Source organism: Eubalaena glacialis, chromosome 4, assembly GCF_028564815.1.
Source record: "Eubalaena glacialis isolate mEubGla1 chromosome 4, mEubGla1.1.hap2.+ XY, whole genome shotgun sequence".
In the NCBI taxonomy this organism is placed as follows: Eukaryota; Metazoa; Chordata; class Mammalia; order Artiodactyla; family Balaenidae; genus Eubalaena; species Eubalaena glacialis.
In genome coordinates, this window is record NC_083719.1 from 5,080,391 (window position 1) to 5,091,650 (window position 11,260).

The 11,260-nt window shown below is 51.7% G+C and overlaps 1 protein-coding gene across 1 annotated transcript; it reads right to left on the reverse strand.

Moving 5' to 3' along the window:
• Positions 1-2,591: 2,591 nt before the first annotated feature.
• Positions 2,592-10,526, reverse strand: MED10 (mediator complex subunit 10). Its single transcript, XM_061187639.1, has 4 exons — positions 10,357-10,526; positions 9,124-9,207; positions 5,400-5,502; positions 2,592-3,177 (listed from the first exon to the last, which is right to left on the reverse strand). The coding sequence occupies exons 1-4, from the start codon at positions 10,476-10,478 to the stop codon at positions 3,079-3,081; spliced, it is 408 nt and encodes a 135-aa protein (XP_061043622.1). The 5' UTR covers positions 10,479-10,526; the 3' UTR covers positions 2,592-3,078.
• Between the last annotated feature and the right edge of the window lie 734 nt (positions 10,527-11,260).

Sequence of the window (11,260 nt, forward strand, 5' to 3'; positions counted from 1 at the left end):
GGCACAATATTAACAATAAGGACAGCAATATGTGTGCCTCTCTTAGCTATATTTTTCGGAGTTTTCCGTAATGAACACGATTGTATACCCAAAAAGATGAAGGGCATACTACTTCTGCATAAAGGCAGGGCTTAATGTTTGCTTTTTCATTTTCTTAACCGCAGGGGCAGCACAGGTAACGAGAATAGTGACTTGTAAAGCTCAGGCCCCAGGACCCACCTCTTGGTGCCATAGTGATGTAGCTGTGCGTTGAAAATCACTGGGCTTTCAGGTTGGTTGGTTGGTTGATCAGTGTTTTGGGGAAGTGCAGGGGGGTGACTTCAAAATCGAAGGAGGAATTTGCAACTAACTAGGCGTCATGGATGAGTGGGGGTGACGTAGAGAAGCAGCCCATCAAAACGGTTGCTATTGCGCCAGGATGACTCCAACAATCATTGCTTTAACTGAAATGAGGCCCTTGAGAGGAGGGGTCAAAGGGCCAAGGGAAGGGGCAGTGAGGTCAAGTGTGCACAGCCTGAGTCTAGGATGCGGTCTTGGACCTTCCAGTGAAATCTAAAGGCCGTGGGCAGTTACGCTCAACACGCCACCTTCACCGTGAGTCTGCAAGAAGGCCGCCTGCAGACCTTTCACGTGAGTCACACGATGTCCGTTCTGAGCGGGGACTGCTCAGTCACCTAAAGAGGACTTGAAAGTGGTTGGCACTTGCAATGAATACTGATGCCAGGTCCGGTGCAAAACGGAGACCAACCCATGAACTTAGGGGAACGTACCGTGACGTCCCAGCATCTTTTGGGGGTCTCCACTGCAGAGGCAACGTCAAATGCACTTTAGAGTTGTTGACGAGTCCCGAGGCTGCCCCCCAACACACCCAAACTTGTACTGAAAAGATGGAGAGACATTCCAGAGTGACCGGCTCCGGCGACCCCTGCCCCTGCTGGGCCTGGCTCAGCAGGCCCCCAGGCTGGGGGGCTTTGTATCGTCACTGGCTACTGGATCAGCATCTCCACTCATCGACGGCAGCCGTTCTTCTCGAGGCTGAGAAATAGCTGAAAGCTGTCTGATTCTCAGGCCCCAGACGCGCACAACAGCTGCCCTTTGCCAGCTACATCCTGCGAGTTTCAGAACCCAGAGGGGAATTACGGACACCCGTGGACCCACGAGGCACCCAGGCAGAGGGAATGGAAATACACCCTCCGAGAAGGCTGGGGAGGAGAAGGCCCACGTCTGGGTCACGCACGATGCTTTCAGACAGAGGACAAGGGATGGTCTGGAGTAATCGGGCCACGGCCGGAACTGCAAACGATGTCTTCTTCTGGGTCAACGGAATGCAGTGGGTCAGAACACGCTCTGGACAGCCGGGCTGTGTGTACATGCCGCTCCCTGCGCAGCAGCCGTGACTTCTGCTGTCACACGGTAACCGCTCTTGCCGCTCCGGGGACTGCAGGCAGGACCAACTGAGCTGTCCCGTGGGCACAGGGGTGAGGAAGGGCTTTGAGCCCGGCCCCCGACCGCCCACATGCCGCTGCTAACAGGGCGGTCAGAAGCGGCAAAGCCAACGCAGGAGAGGAACCTCTGGGGCCAGGATCTACTGGCCAGGGCAGCCCTCATCTAGAGGAAACCGCGCCCGGGATGGGAATCCTTTTCTGGTGATGTTTTGGAGAGAACGGAACTACTGGCAACAAGGTAGCAACTTCCTAAGGGGTCTGGCCCCCAACTCCTAGCAAATGTAAGACTCTCTTGGGGAGCAAGGGCACACACGAGCCCCCATCCCTGGGAAGGGGTCAGCGGAGAACGCTGCGAGCTGGGCTCCGACCCTCACTTCGCTCGGCCACGCCCACGGCCTCACCAGACACGGGCCAGTCAGCGGAGCCCGCACCATGCCCACTGTCACACATCGATGAGACTGAAGTCCCTAACTGTGAATCTTGGCTCTAAGGGGTCCAGAATCACTGGGGCCAGGAAATCAACAACACGGGTTCCCGGGCCCCAGCCCAAAGCCTCTACCCAACAGGTCTGAATTGGACCCACCTTTCCGATAAACGAGTCCAGGTCATTCCCATGCCGTGGTCTGCGGTGACCCTCGAGAAACACCGCACTGGGGCCTGCGGCTCAGTCAGCCCGCAGGTGCGGCGACCGCGTTGCCCAAGCGCACCAGTCACGCAGCCCCCCAAGGCCCGCGCGGCCCTGCAGACTCGGAAGGCGCAGCTGTCCCCGCCGCCTGGCAGCCCCTCAGGCGGACGCACGGGGCCCCGGCACGGCCGAGGGGCACGTTCCCGAACTGTGTCGGTACGTCCGCCGTGTCCTCCGTGAAAGATCGATACGTCCGCCGTGTCCTCCGTGAAAGAGGCCGCGGGGAAATCAGAGTCCTGCATTGCACTTTGGCTTTTCCTGCCTAAAGGCCCGGAGAACCAACTTTACCAACATCCCTCACACTTTAGGAAAGCGACAATTGTTTACAAGATACAAGATACTACTATGAAAATGTTACAGAAATAATTACACGGAACAAGTCTTATAAGTACTTAAAGACTTTATATTAGACTAACTGAAATCTATGGAAACACAGTTCCATTGAACACATTCTTTATGCACTATACTTACAAATATAAAATACAAAACGAATTTAAAGTACTTATATTAAACCAATTTTTCCTTTTTTTTTTTGTTTAGCTTTCTTTGACACCATAAAAGAAAGAAAGAAAAAAAAAGAACAGAAAGAGTGTATTAAAAGAAAACTATTAGGTAGAATTTTTTTAAACTTTTACTTTACCTATCATATTTAATATTTCCAAGACTATTTGGCCGTGGAGAATCATACACATCGCACTCAAAGCTGTGTGATCACCAGTCCTCTGAGAGCTAGAGGACCAAACAGAGCACGTCAGGGAGAGGGGGCAGCTGGCGGCACAGCCCCGCACGCCCTCCAGGCCCTGCCGCCCGCAGAGGCCAACGACGAGGACAAGGTGGCGGGAGGACGGGCCCAGGAAACAGCATCGGGGCCGCTCAGTCACAGGCTGCCTGAAGGTCACGGCCACTCGTGCACGACTAGGAGGATCTTCAGACAGACGGGGGAGGAAGTTAGGAAGGAGGATGGTCTTCCCCTCGGATGCTTCGGTACTTAGCCATGTCCTCAGGAAATACTTTAGAAAGTTCTTGAATCAACAGGCTTTTAAATTTCTAAGAAGAAAAATATACACGGTCAAGATGTTTTTGCTTGTGACCCATCACCCAAGTTAAAGACGACACCCCACCAGAGCCTCAAACTCAAAAGAGAAACTGTGCTTTCCCTGCACTGTCTGCTCATCTCCCTGGATGCCACACCTGCCAAACCGCAGCAGGTAACTGCTTGCAACTGTGCTGCAGGTACATCAGGTACATCGAGAACTACCTGAAAGACGAATGTTCATTCAAATACAACTTCTTCCCTCCTGCCTCAAATGACAAGGAGCCCGCGCGTGAGGAGCCCGCGCGTGAGGAGCCAGCCACACAGGTGGAAGTGATTTTTGCACAGAGCACATGTAACAGGAGTCTTCACGTAATAATTAAGCAATTATTAACTCGAACCACATCAAACTCATTGGGTGCAAACAGCTCTCGATCAAAGCTTTCAGAGCACCTAGAAACCTGTCTTCTCCAAATACCACGCTCCTTGAGCCTTCGTATCAGCATAACGTTTGTTTTAATCCAATCTTAAAAGCAGCTAAATATCTGCCAGCATCTCAAAACCCTTTCTTATAAGCTGTACAGAAAAGCAGCACCGCGGATAGAAACAAAGAGATGGTCCTTACATAGGTCAGGAACACATCCTCAAAGAAGGCTACATGCCAACACTACAGAAACCACTTAAGACAGAACTCGTGCAAGTTTAATCACTCAACCCACCAGGCGTACAAACTGCGCCGTGAGACGTTCACAATCTCATGAGAGGAAATGACACCAAGAGGCAACAGAAAGGGGTGCAAACTGAACAAACAGCACGGTCGCTCGTGTCACTGCCAACAGGCGATCTCCAGGCGCAAAGGCAGGGAGGTGAACAGGAGCGCAGGGAACCGGAGCACATCACCCTGGGGCCGCGACCCTGTTCACAAGGGGAAGGGCGGGGTGGTTTATGCCTATCGTCCCCTGAGCTGGACGATTCCGCTCACTCACAGACTGGCCCAAACGACCCCAGCTGGCTCTCGACCAAAGCTCTACCGTGCCCCAGAGGTGATGCTCAGTGCAAGAGCAACTCAACCCCAAGCTGGCAAAGCAGAAATGAGGCCGGGGGCACCACACTAAACCTCACAGCAAAGCCACCTCCAGGGCAAGCCGCCTAGGATTAGCACAGACCCCTGGGGCCCAGGCAGCATGAGACGGTCCTGTCACGGCAGTCCCGTCACCAGCTCTCTGCCGGCCCCTCGCCTCGCCAGCGCGCCCTCTGCGTGGCCGTCCCCGCGAACAGCAGACACCGAGCAGGCACCCTGTGCCCCTGGGCAGCAGAGGGAACACAACACTCGTGCCCCTCACATCCTGGAGCTTAGGCTGCAGCAGAGGACACAGGACAGAGACAGAAGGGCCGAGCCTTATCAGCCAAGGCTGGTCCGCAAGGCCTCTTGGAGGAGGCGACACGCTGACCAGGGAGGACAGGCTGTGGGCAGAGGACGTGCAGGAGTCCCAGCAGAGGAGACGGCAGGGGAATGGACGGGAAGGAGACAGGCTGGTGAATTCCAGAAACGCAAACGAGGCCAGCGCTGCCGGGCCAGAATGAAGAACGGGGGTGGAGAGGCAGGAGGGCTCGCTGTCTGAGGCCAACAGGAAGGGGTGGCACCGCCCACCTAAAGGAAAACCACACCCCACGCCCCGGCCACACGAGTCAATGCAGGTAAGAAAACACTCCATATACCATGTTCAAGATGCAGAGTTTTCTCGATCCCATCAAAACCAAGAAACACAAAGAGTAGGGTCTCTGTGGAGAATAGGGTATACGGTACAAAGGGATCTGGAGTCAGAAGCTGGAGACGACCACCAGAGAAAGAGAAGTCAAGGAGGATTCGGCAATCCTCTAAACCAAAGACCCCCAGTTACAGAAAAAGGCCGAACAGAAGGACCCAGAAAGCACCAAAGGGCGACCTGGAGACACCAAAATCGTAAAAATGGAGACAAGCACAGTTAGCCAACAACGGCTAACACCACAAACCTTAACCCACACTTCCGTAAAAGTGAGGCTAGCCACATCGCTACATTTATTATGCTACCACGTGGCTTGCTAATATTTAATTTTATTACCTGTTACGCATTTCAGAAATCTCAATTGTGTAATTTTGTCAGGTAGCTGATGTTTTACAAAGTCTATTAGCCAAATTTGCTGTGTGAGCATTCCTTGATGTTTTGACATTATCTTCTGTTCACAAGAACCTTACCTTCATGGTGTCAATCTTGCCTTTAACTTGTTCATTTTTAGCCAGAGCCCTCTCCAGGCACTCTTTGGTATAGAGTTGGGGATTTCGACCTTGATCTATGTATCTGGAAACATGAAACATCTCAATTAACATTCATGGCTGATACCTCCTCTGACAGTTTTCTTATGGGGAAAAAACAAAGGTAGCGATCTGTAACCTCACATGGCCCTGTTTAGAAGAAGCTGTGTCCAGGAACCAGGTGAATTAGGATTCCTTCATTTATACACGTATAGATGACTTGCACTCACATTACTTCTAATATGAATAACTCATGAAATCGAGTAACGATCACTTAAAAACCAAGCAAGCTTCACAGCCACACCAGTTCACATTTTTAGCACTTGTGTTTTTCGAAAGGTTTCATGGCCACCACCTTTTTATCCTCACAACAACCTGTAAGGTCAGGCAGCTCCTGAACTAAGCGTGGGCCAGAGCTTCAGGCCTGAGCTACACAGGGGGCCCACCGAGATGCTACCCCACCAGGCCCACCCCGTCCTCTGCAGAGGAGCCTCGGGGCTGCAGGGTCGGTGAGGGGAGAGCGGCGAGCAGGAGAGCGCTGGCTTTGCCTGTCCTCAGACTAGTTTACCAACTGGAGAGAGGGGGGAATGATACACTACTTTCCTAAAAATACCTAAGTAACTTAAATTTAACAGAGACAGATTCTCTCCAATTATTTCTTAGCAGTATAAAACTGTTTCATGAAATTTTCAACACGTGTCCCCAAAATGTCTTCATCATCCCAAAGATTTCATTAAGTGTACTGCCTAGATGAATAACCACATTTTACCTGCGGAAGGCCACCTGCCTACTTCTGCACCTTGAAGACCTTCGCATCATCCAGCTAAACTGAATTACTCATTACAAAGAAACAAAAACCACCACCACTACACTAAGTCTGATTTATGCATTTTTATGCTTCAGTTAAAAAAAATTATCACTTCAGATTAAAGACACTGTTAGGTTGCTGTTAATGGCATAAAAACTGGCTTTTAATTATGACAGAGAAATACTAATAAATCAAAAGCTCTAGAAATCCCATTTTATTGTGATGTATTTGAAACGATGGAATGAAAAAAGCAACATTCTGGTTAAATCCTAAGCAAAATCCATCCATTTCTGGGGGGAAAAAAAACCCCAACAGGCCCAAATGTCCTAAATAAACAACCCCTTTCGACAGTGATGTCATTTGGATTGTGCTCTTCTTTGAAGACTGGAGGGTTGACTCCCACTTCTGCCAACTCACTAACCCCAAGCACCGGGCAGAAGGGCCGAGGTTTACACTGGTGTCTCTGCTACAGACGCAGTCGGCGTGCCTGAGAACGGGCCTGGACACCCTTCTACCTCGGCACAGACTGACCGACTCAGATCTGCTGCTTGCTGGTCGCTCAGAGGCCACTCCATCCCAAGTCCCCACGGGGGTCTCCGCTGCCCCTGCACCCACCGGCTCTGGCTGCGCTGGCCGAGGCCTCGCTGCCCCGCCTCTTCAGCGGTCTTTCCCATCTGTCTTCCTCTCATTTGCTCCACTTCAGAAGCCAGGAGTAGTTCCTTGGCATCTGTCAATATACTCATCCCACACACTCGTGACCAGAATGGCTCTAATGAGGACCCTTAAGGAAGGGAAATCAGCCTCCACCTTGCCGCACTTCACAAGCAGGAGTCTAGAGCTGCAGCACACGCACAAGACAGACCTTCGCTTCCACCTGGGAACACGTGACACCTTGGCCAGCAGGTGAGGACAGAGCTGAGACTGGGAAAACCACAGCCTCTGTGTCCTGACGTGGTGGCCAGCTGCCGAGCTGTGCTGTAACTGGGACTTCCATCTCTGACCTTTGGGGATGTAAGAAGGTAACTTTTCCTTTTACTGTTCAAGGAACTCTAGTGATTTACGTTTGAAGTTTTACTGCAAAAAGCCCCAGAATACTCTTGCTGTTCCAAGCCAGCTCTGGGAGGGAGGCTGCTTGGCCCGGAGAATTGGCCCTGGTCAACACAAGTCCAGGATTTGAAACTAAAAAGAGAGCTGTCATATGATCCAGCAATCCCACTCCTGGGCATATACACAGACAAAACTATAATTCAACAAGATACACGCACCCCTATGTTCATAGCAACACTATTTACAATAGCCAAGACACGGAAACAACCTAAGTGTCCAACCACAGATGAATGGATAAAGAAGATGTGGTGTGTATATATACACAATGGAATACTACTCAGCCATAAAAAAGAATGAAATAATGCCATTTACAGCAACATGGATGGACCTACAGATTGTCATACTAAGTGAAGTCAGAAAGGCAAATATCACAATCTATCACTTATATGTGGAATCTAAAACACGACACAAATGAACATATCTATGAAATAGAAACAGACTCACAGACACAGAGAACAGATTTGTGGTTGCCAAGGGGAAGGGGGGTGGGAGAGGGATGGAGTGAGAGTTTGGGGTTAGCAGACACTAATATAGGATGGATCAACAAGGTCCTACTGTGTAGCACAGGGAACTATATTCAATATCCTGTGATAAACCATAATGGAGAAGAATATGGAAAAGAATATATATATGTATAGCTGAATCACTTTGCCGTACAGCAGAAATTAACACAACATTGTAAATCAACTATACTCCAATAAAATTAAAAAAAAAAAAAAAAAAAAAGAAGTCGTCCAGAATTTTAGTCTCAGCTCTGACACTGACTAGCTAAACAGCCACTACAGTTACTTACTGGTTCTTTCACCTGTGAAATCAGTGTGATAAAACCTGGAAGGATAAAACCTAAAGAGTTTATTTCCTAGAGGCGTTCTCTAGGCCAGGACTGTGCCCAGGTGCAGGTAACTCTCTCGCAGAAAACGGTAAAAAGCCTTACCAAACATACCTGGCCTAAGAACTTTTTTTTTCAACAGAGCAGATATTATCATCTCCTAGAACCAGCACTGCCAGGGCAGTCTGGGGGGATACCAGACCAAATTCGTACTTCTCGGGTTGTTTCTGGCTTTAATTTTTTTTAATTTATAATATAGCTGCATAAGACTTTTTCCTTCTCAAGAAAAAAAAAAAGGAATTCATGTGGTTGTCCTTTTATATAAGCAAGATTTTAAGAACCTAGGATGTTCTTCACATATTTAAAAAGCCTTTATTCACATGTAACTCTTTTTAAACAATACAATACTGAGGGTTTTTTTTTAAAGTTAATTAATTTATTTATGTTTGGCTGCGTTGGGTCTTCGTTGCTGCGTGCGGGCTTTCTCTAGTTGCGGCGAGCGGGGGCTACTCTTCGTTGCGGTGCGCGGGCTTCTCATTGCAGTGGCTTCTCTTGTTGTGGAGCACGCGCTCCAGGCGCGTGGGCTTCAGGAGTTGTGACACACGGGCTTAAGTTGCTCCGCGGCATGTGGGATCTTCCCGGACCAGGGCTCGAACCCATGTCCCCTGCCTTGGCAGGCGGATTCTCAACCACTGCACCACCAGGGAAGTCCCTGAGATTTTTTTTTTTTTTTTTTTTTTAATGGTTTAATCCCATTAGAACATAAGCTCCATGACGGCGGGTATTTTTGTCTGTTTTCTTCCCTAGCACATACGAAGCACCCAGACCATGCCTGCCACATAGCAGACACTTAAATACTTGTAGTTGAGGAAATGATTACAGCAAAACTAAACAATAATTAGAATATCAAGAACGCTACTTACTCAAATACTTCTAAAGGGACAGTAATATCATGAAGTTGCTGTCTGCACTTATCGATATCCTGTAAGCCAGTAACAATAAAATTCCTGAGGGAAAAAGCAAAAATGGGACGTTAGGTTAATTGGGACGACGGCACTGAGCACCACCCACACCTGGCCGACCAGGGATGCACACGCGTGTTCCTTGCACAAGCACAGGCTACATGTGGCTCTCAGCTCTTTGGTTAGCTACGGAATTCCCAGGAAAGCTCTGGCGTTATATCATATGCTCACCTATCTCCTGATTTTCTTTTTAAACAAGGAATCGCCAATACTGGGGGGCAGGAACCAATAGGAATAAGGGCAGGAACTTTTGAGAATCTGATGAAAAATACGAGCCCTCTCTCAAAAACATTCACCCTGCGGTGGCGGGGATTTTGTGTGCGGTGTCAGACAACGCCCGGGGTGGGCGACTCCAGTCCAAGCATCCATCCTCAGAGCCTGGGGGAAAGCAAGCCGCGGCTGCCTAAGTCTAACTTCAGCTCCCCGCGGGAGCCTTCCTAGATCAGCCGGCTAGTCCCGCAGCACCGGGTACGCAAGGCGGGCTTGCAAACAGGTTGGTGCTTGTGCCCTCCGTACAGCTGTGAGCCCTTCTCCGGAGCATCCGATTTGTATCTGCCTTTTGTTCACCTTAGGGCCGGGCACCGCGGCCAGCACAAGGCTGCTGCCCCAAAAATCACTTCATAAACGTGCTGTGGCCCCTCGCACCCCACCACCGCCCACCATCATCCGATTCCTCCCTTCGGGCCTAGGCATCAAGCGGTCCCTGAGCCCTCACCTTCCCGGGGCCCATTTCACCGCACGGCCGCGTGAAGCCCGCCTCCCCTCGGGGGGCAGGGGCGGAACCCCCCGCCGAAGGGGAGAGAGTCCTACGTGCGTGGGGCGAGACTCAGATTCAGAAGCACGCCTTCCCCTGACAGCCCCAGAAACGGAGACTGATAACGTGTCCAAACGCGGCCCCAAGACAAGGTCCCAGCGCGGCAAAGCGGGAAGGAGGCGGGCCTGCAACAGGCGGCAGCGGCCAGCCCGCCTGCGCACAGCCTGGACCGGGAGGGCCCAGAAGAGCCCGGCCCCGAGCAGGGCGGGGAGAGGCGGCGGCTCTCGGCCGGCTCCAGGCTCCCCATCCCGGCTCCCAGACAGACAGACGCCACCCCGCTGGCGCCGGGGGACACGCCGGCGGACTCGGCCGCCACTCACAGCTTCTGGTTGAGCCCGGCCTGGCTGCTGGGCTGGAAGTCGCTGACGATGATGCCGAGCTGCCGGATGTTCTCCACGAACTTCTCCAGGTGCTCCTCCAGGTGGTCGAACTTCTCGGCCATGGCCCGCCCTCCCGCACCGCCGCGGACGCCCTCCTGCCCCGGCGCCTCTGGCTTCCGCCGGGGTCCGCCCCCACTTCCGTTTCCTCTGGGGCCGGGTGGGCGGGGCCTGAGTGGTGGGGCGGGGCGGGCCACCGGGGCGTGGTGTGGAGCCTGAGGCGGTGTCTGGGGCGGGGCCTGGATCGGGGGCGGGGTTTGAGCGTGGGGCGAGGCGGACGTCAGCTCCGCCTGGCCCCAGCAACCCTGAGCGGCCCAGGTGAGCGGAGCACGCCAGGTGTTGGTGCTCAGGACTCGCACGCGTGCTCTGAGGGCCACAAAGAGCCCGCGATGGGGACCTGTGGGATCCCGCTCTGCCTTCACTGGCCCTAGGCAAGTTCCCGAGCCTCTGAGCCTCTGAGCCCGTCCATAAAATCGGGATAATGAGACCCGACAGCTACATGAGGTTAGTTAGCCCGTAAGGCTGAAGCACAGCGGGCAGTACTTGGAAAGAGTAGCTTGACCCATGATGAAAATGACTTTTTTTTCCCTGACTATTCAAATTACAGGTACTTATGGTAAATAATTGCAACAATAAAGAAAAACATACAATGAAGAAAGGGGAAAAGACACCTGATATCCTGCCCCCTTGACATGAGCCATCTTTAAGATCTCGGAGACCTTCCCTTCCGACGCTTCTTTACGGGCAGGTACAACCGCTCGCGGGCAAAGGGCTTGGTCAGCTTCTTATTCCACACCAGCGAGCCGCTGTGCAGGGTCCAGCAGGCTTCCTACCTGCTCCTCCGGAG

Excerpts from the sequence above, each read along its gene's own strand:
- MED10 (XM_061187639.1), bottom strand. The coding sequence starts at position 10,478 with ATGGCCGAGAAGTTCGACCACCTGGAGGAGCACCTGGAGAAGTTCGTG. Across the intron at positions 5,503-9,123 it reads GTCCCTTTAGAAGTATTTGA|ATACATAGATCAAGGTCGAA; the intron begins GTAAGTAGCGTT and ends TCATGTTTCCAG. Across the intron at positions 3,178-5,399 it reads GCAAGATTGACACCATGAAG|AAATTTAAAAGCCTGTTGAT; the intron begins GTAAGGTTCTTG and ends TTTTCTTCTTAG.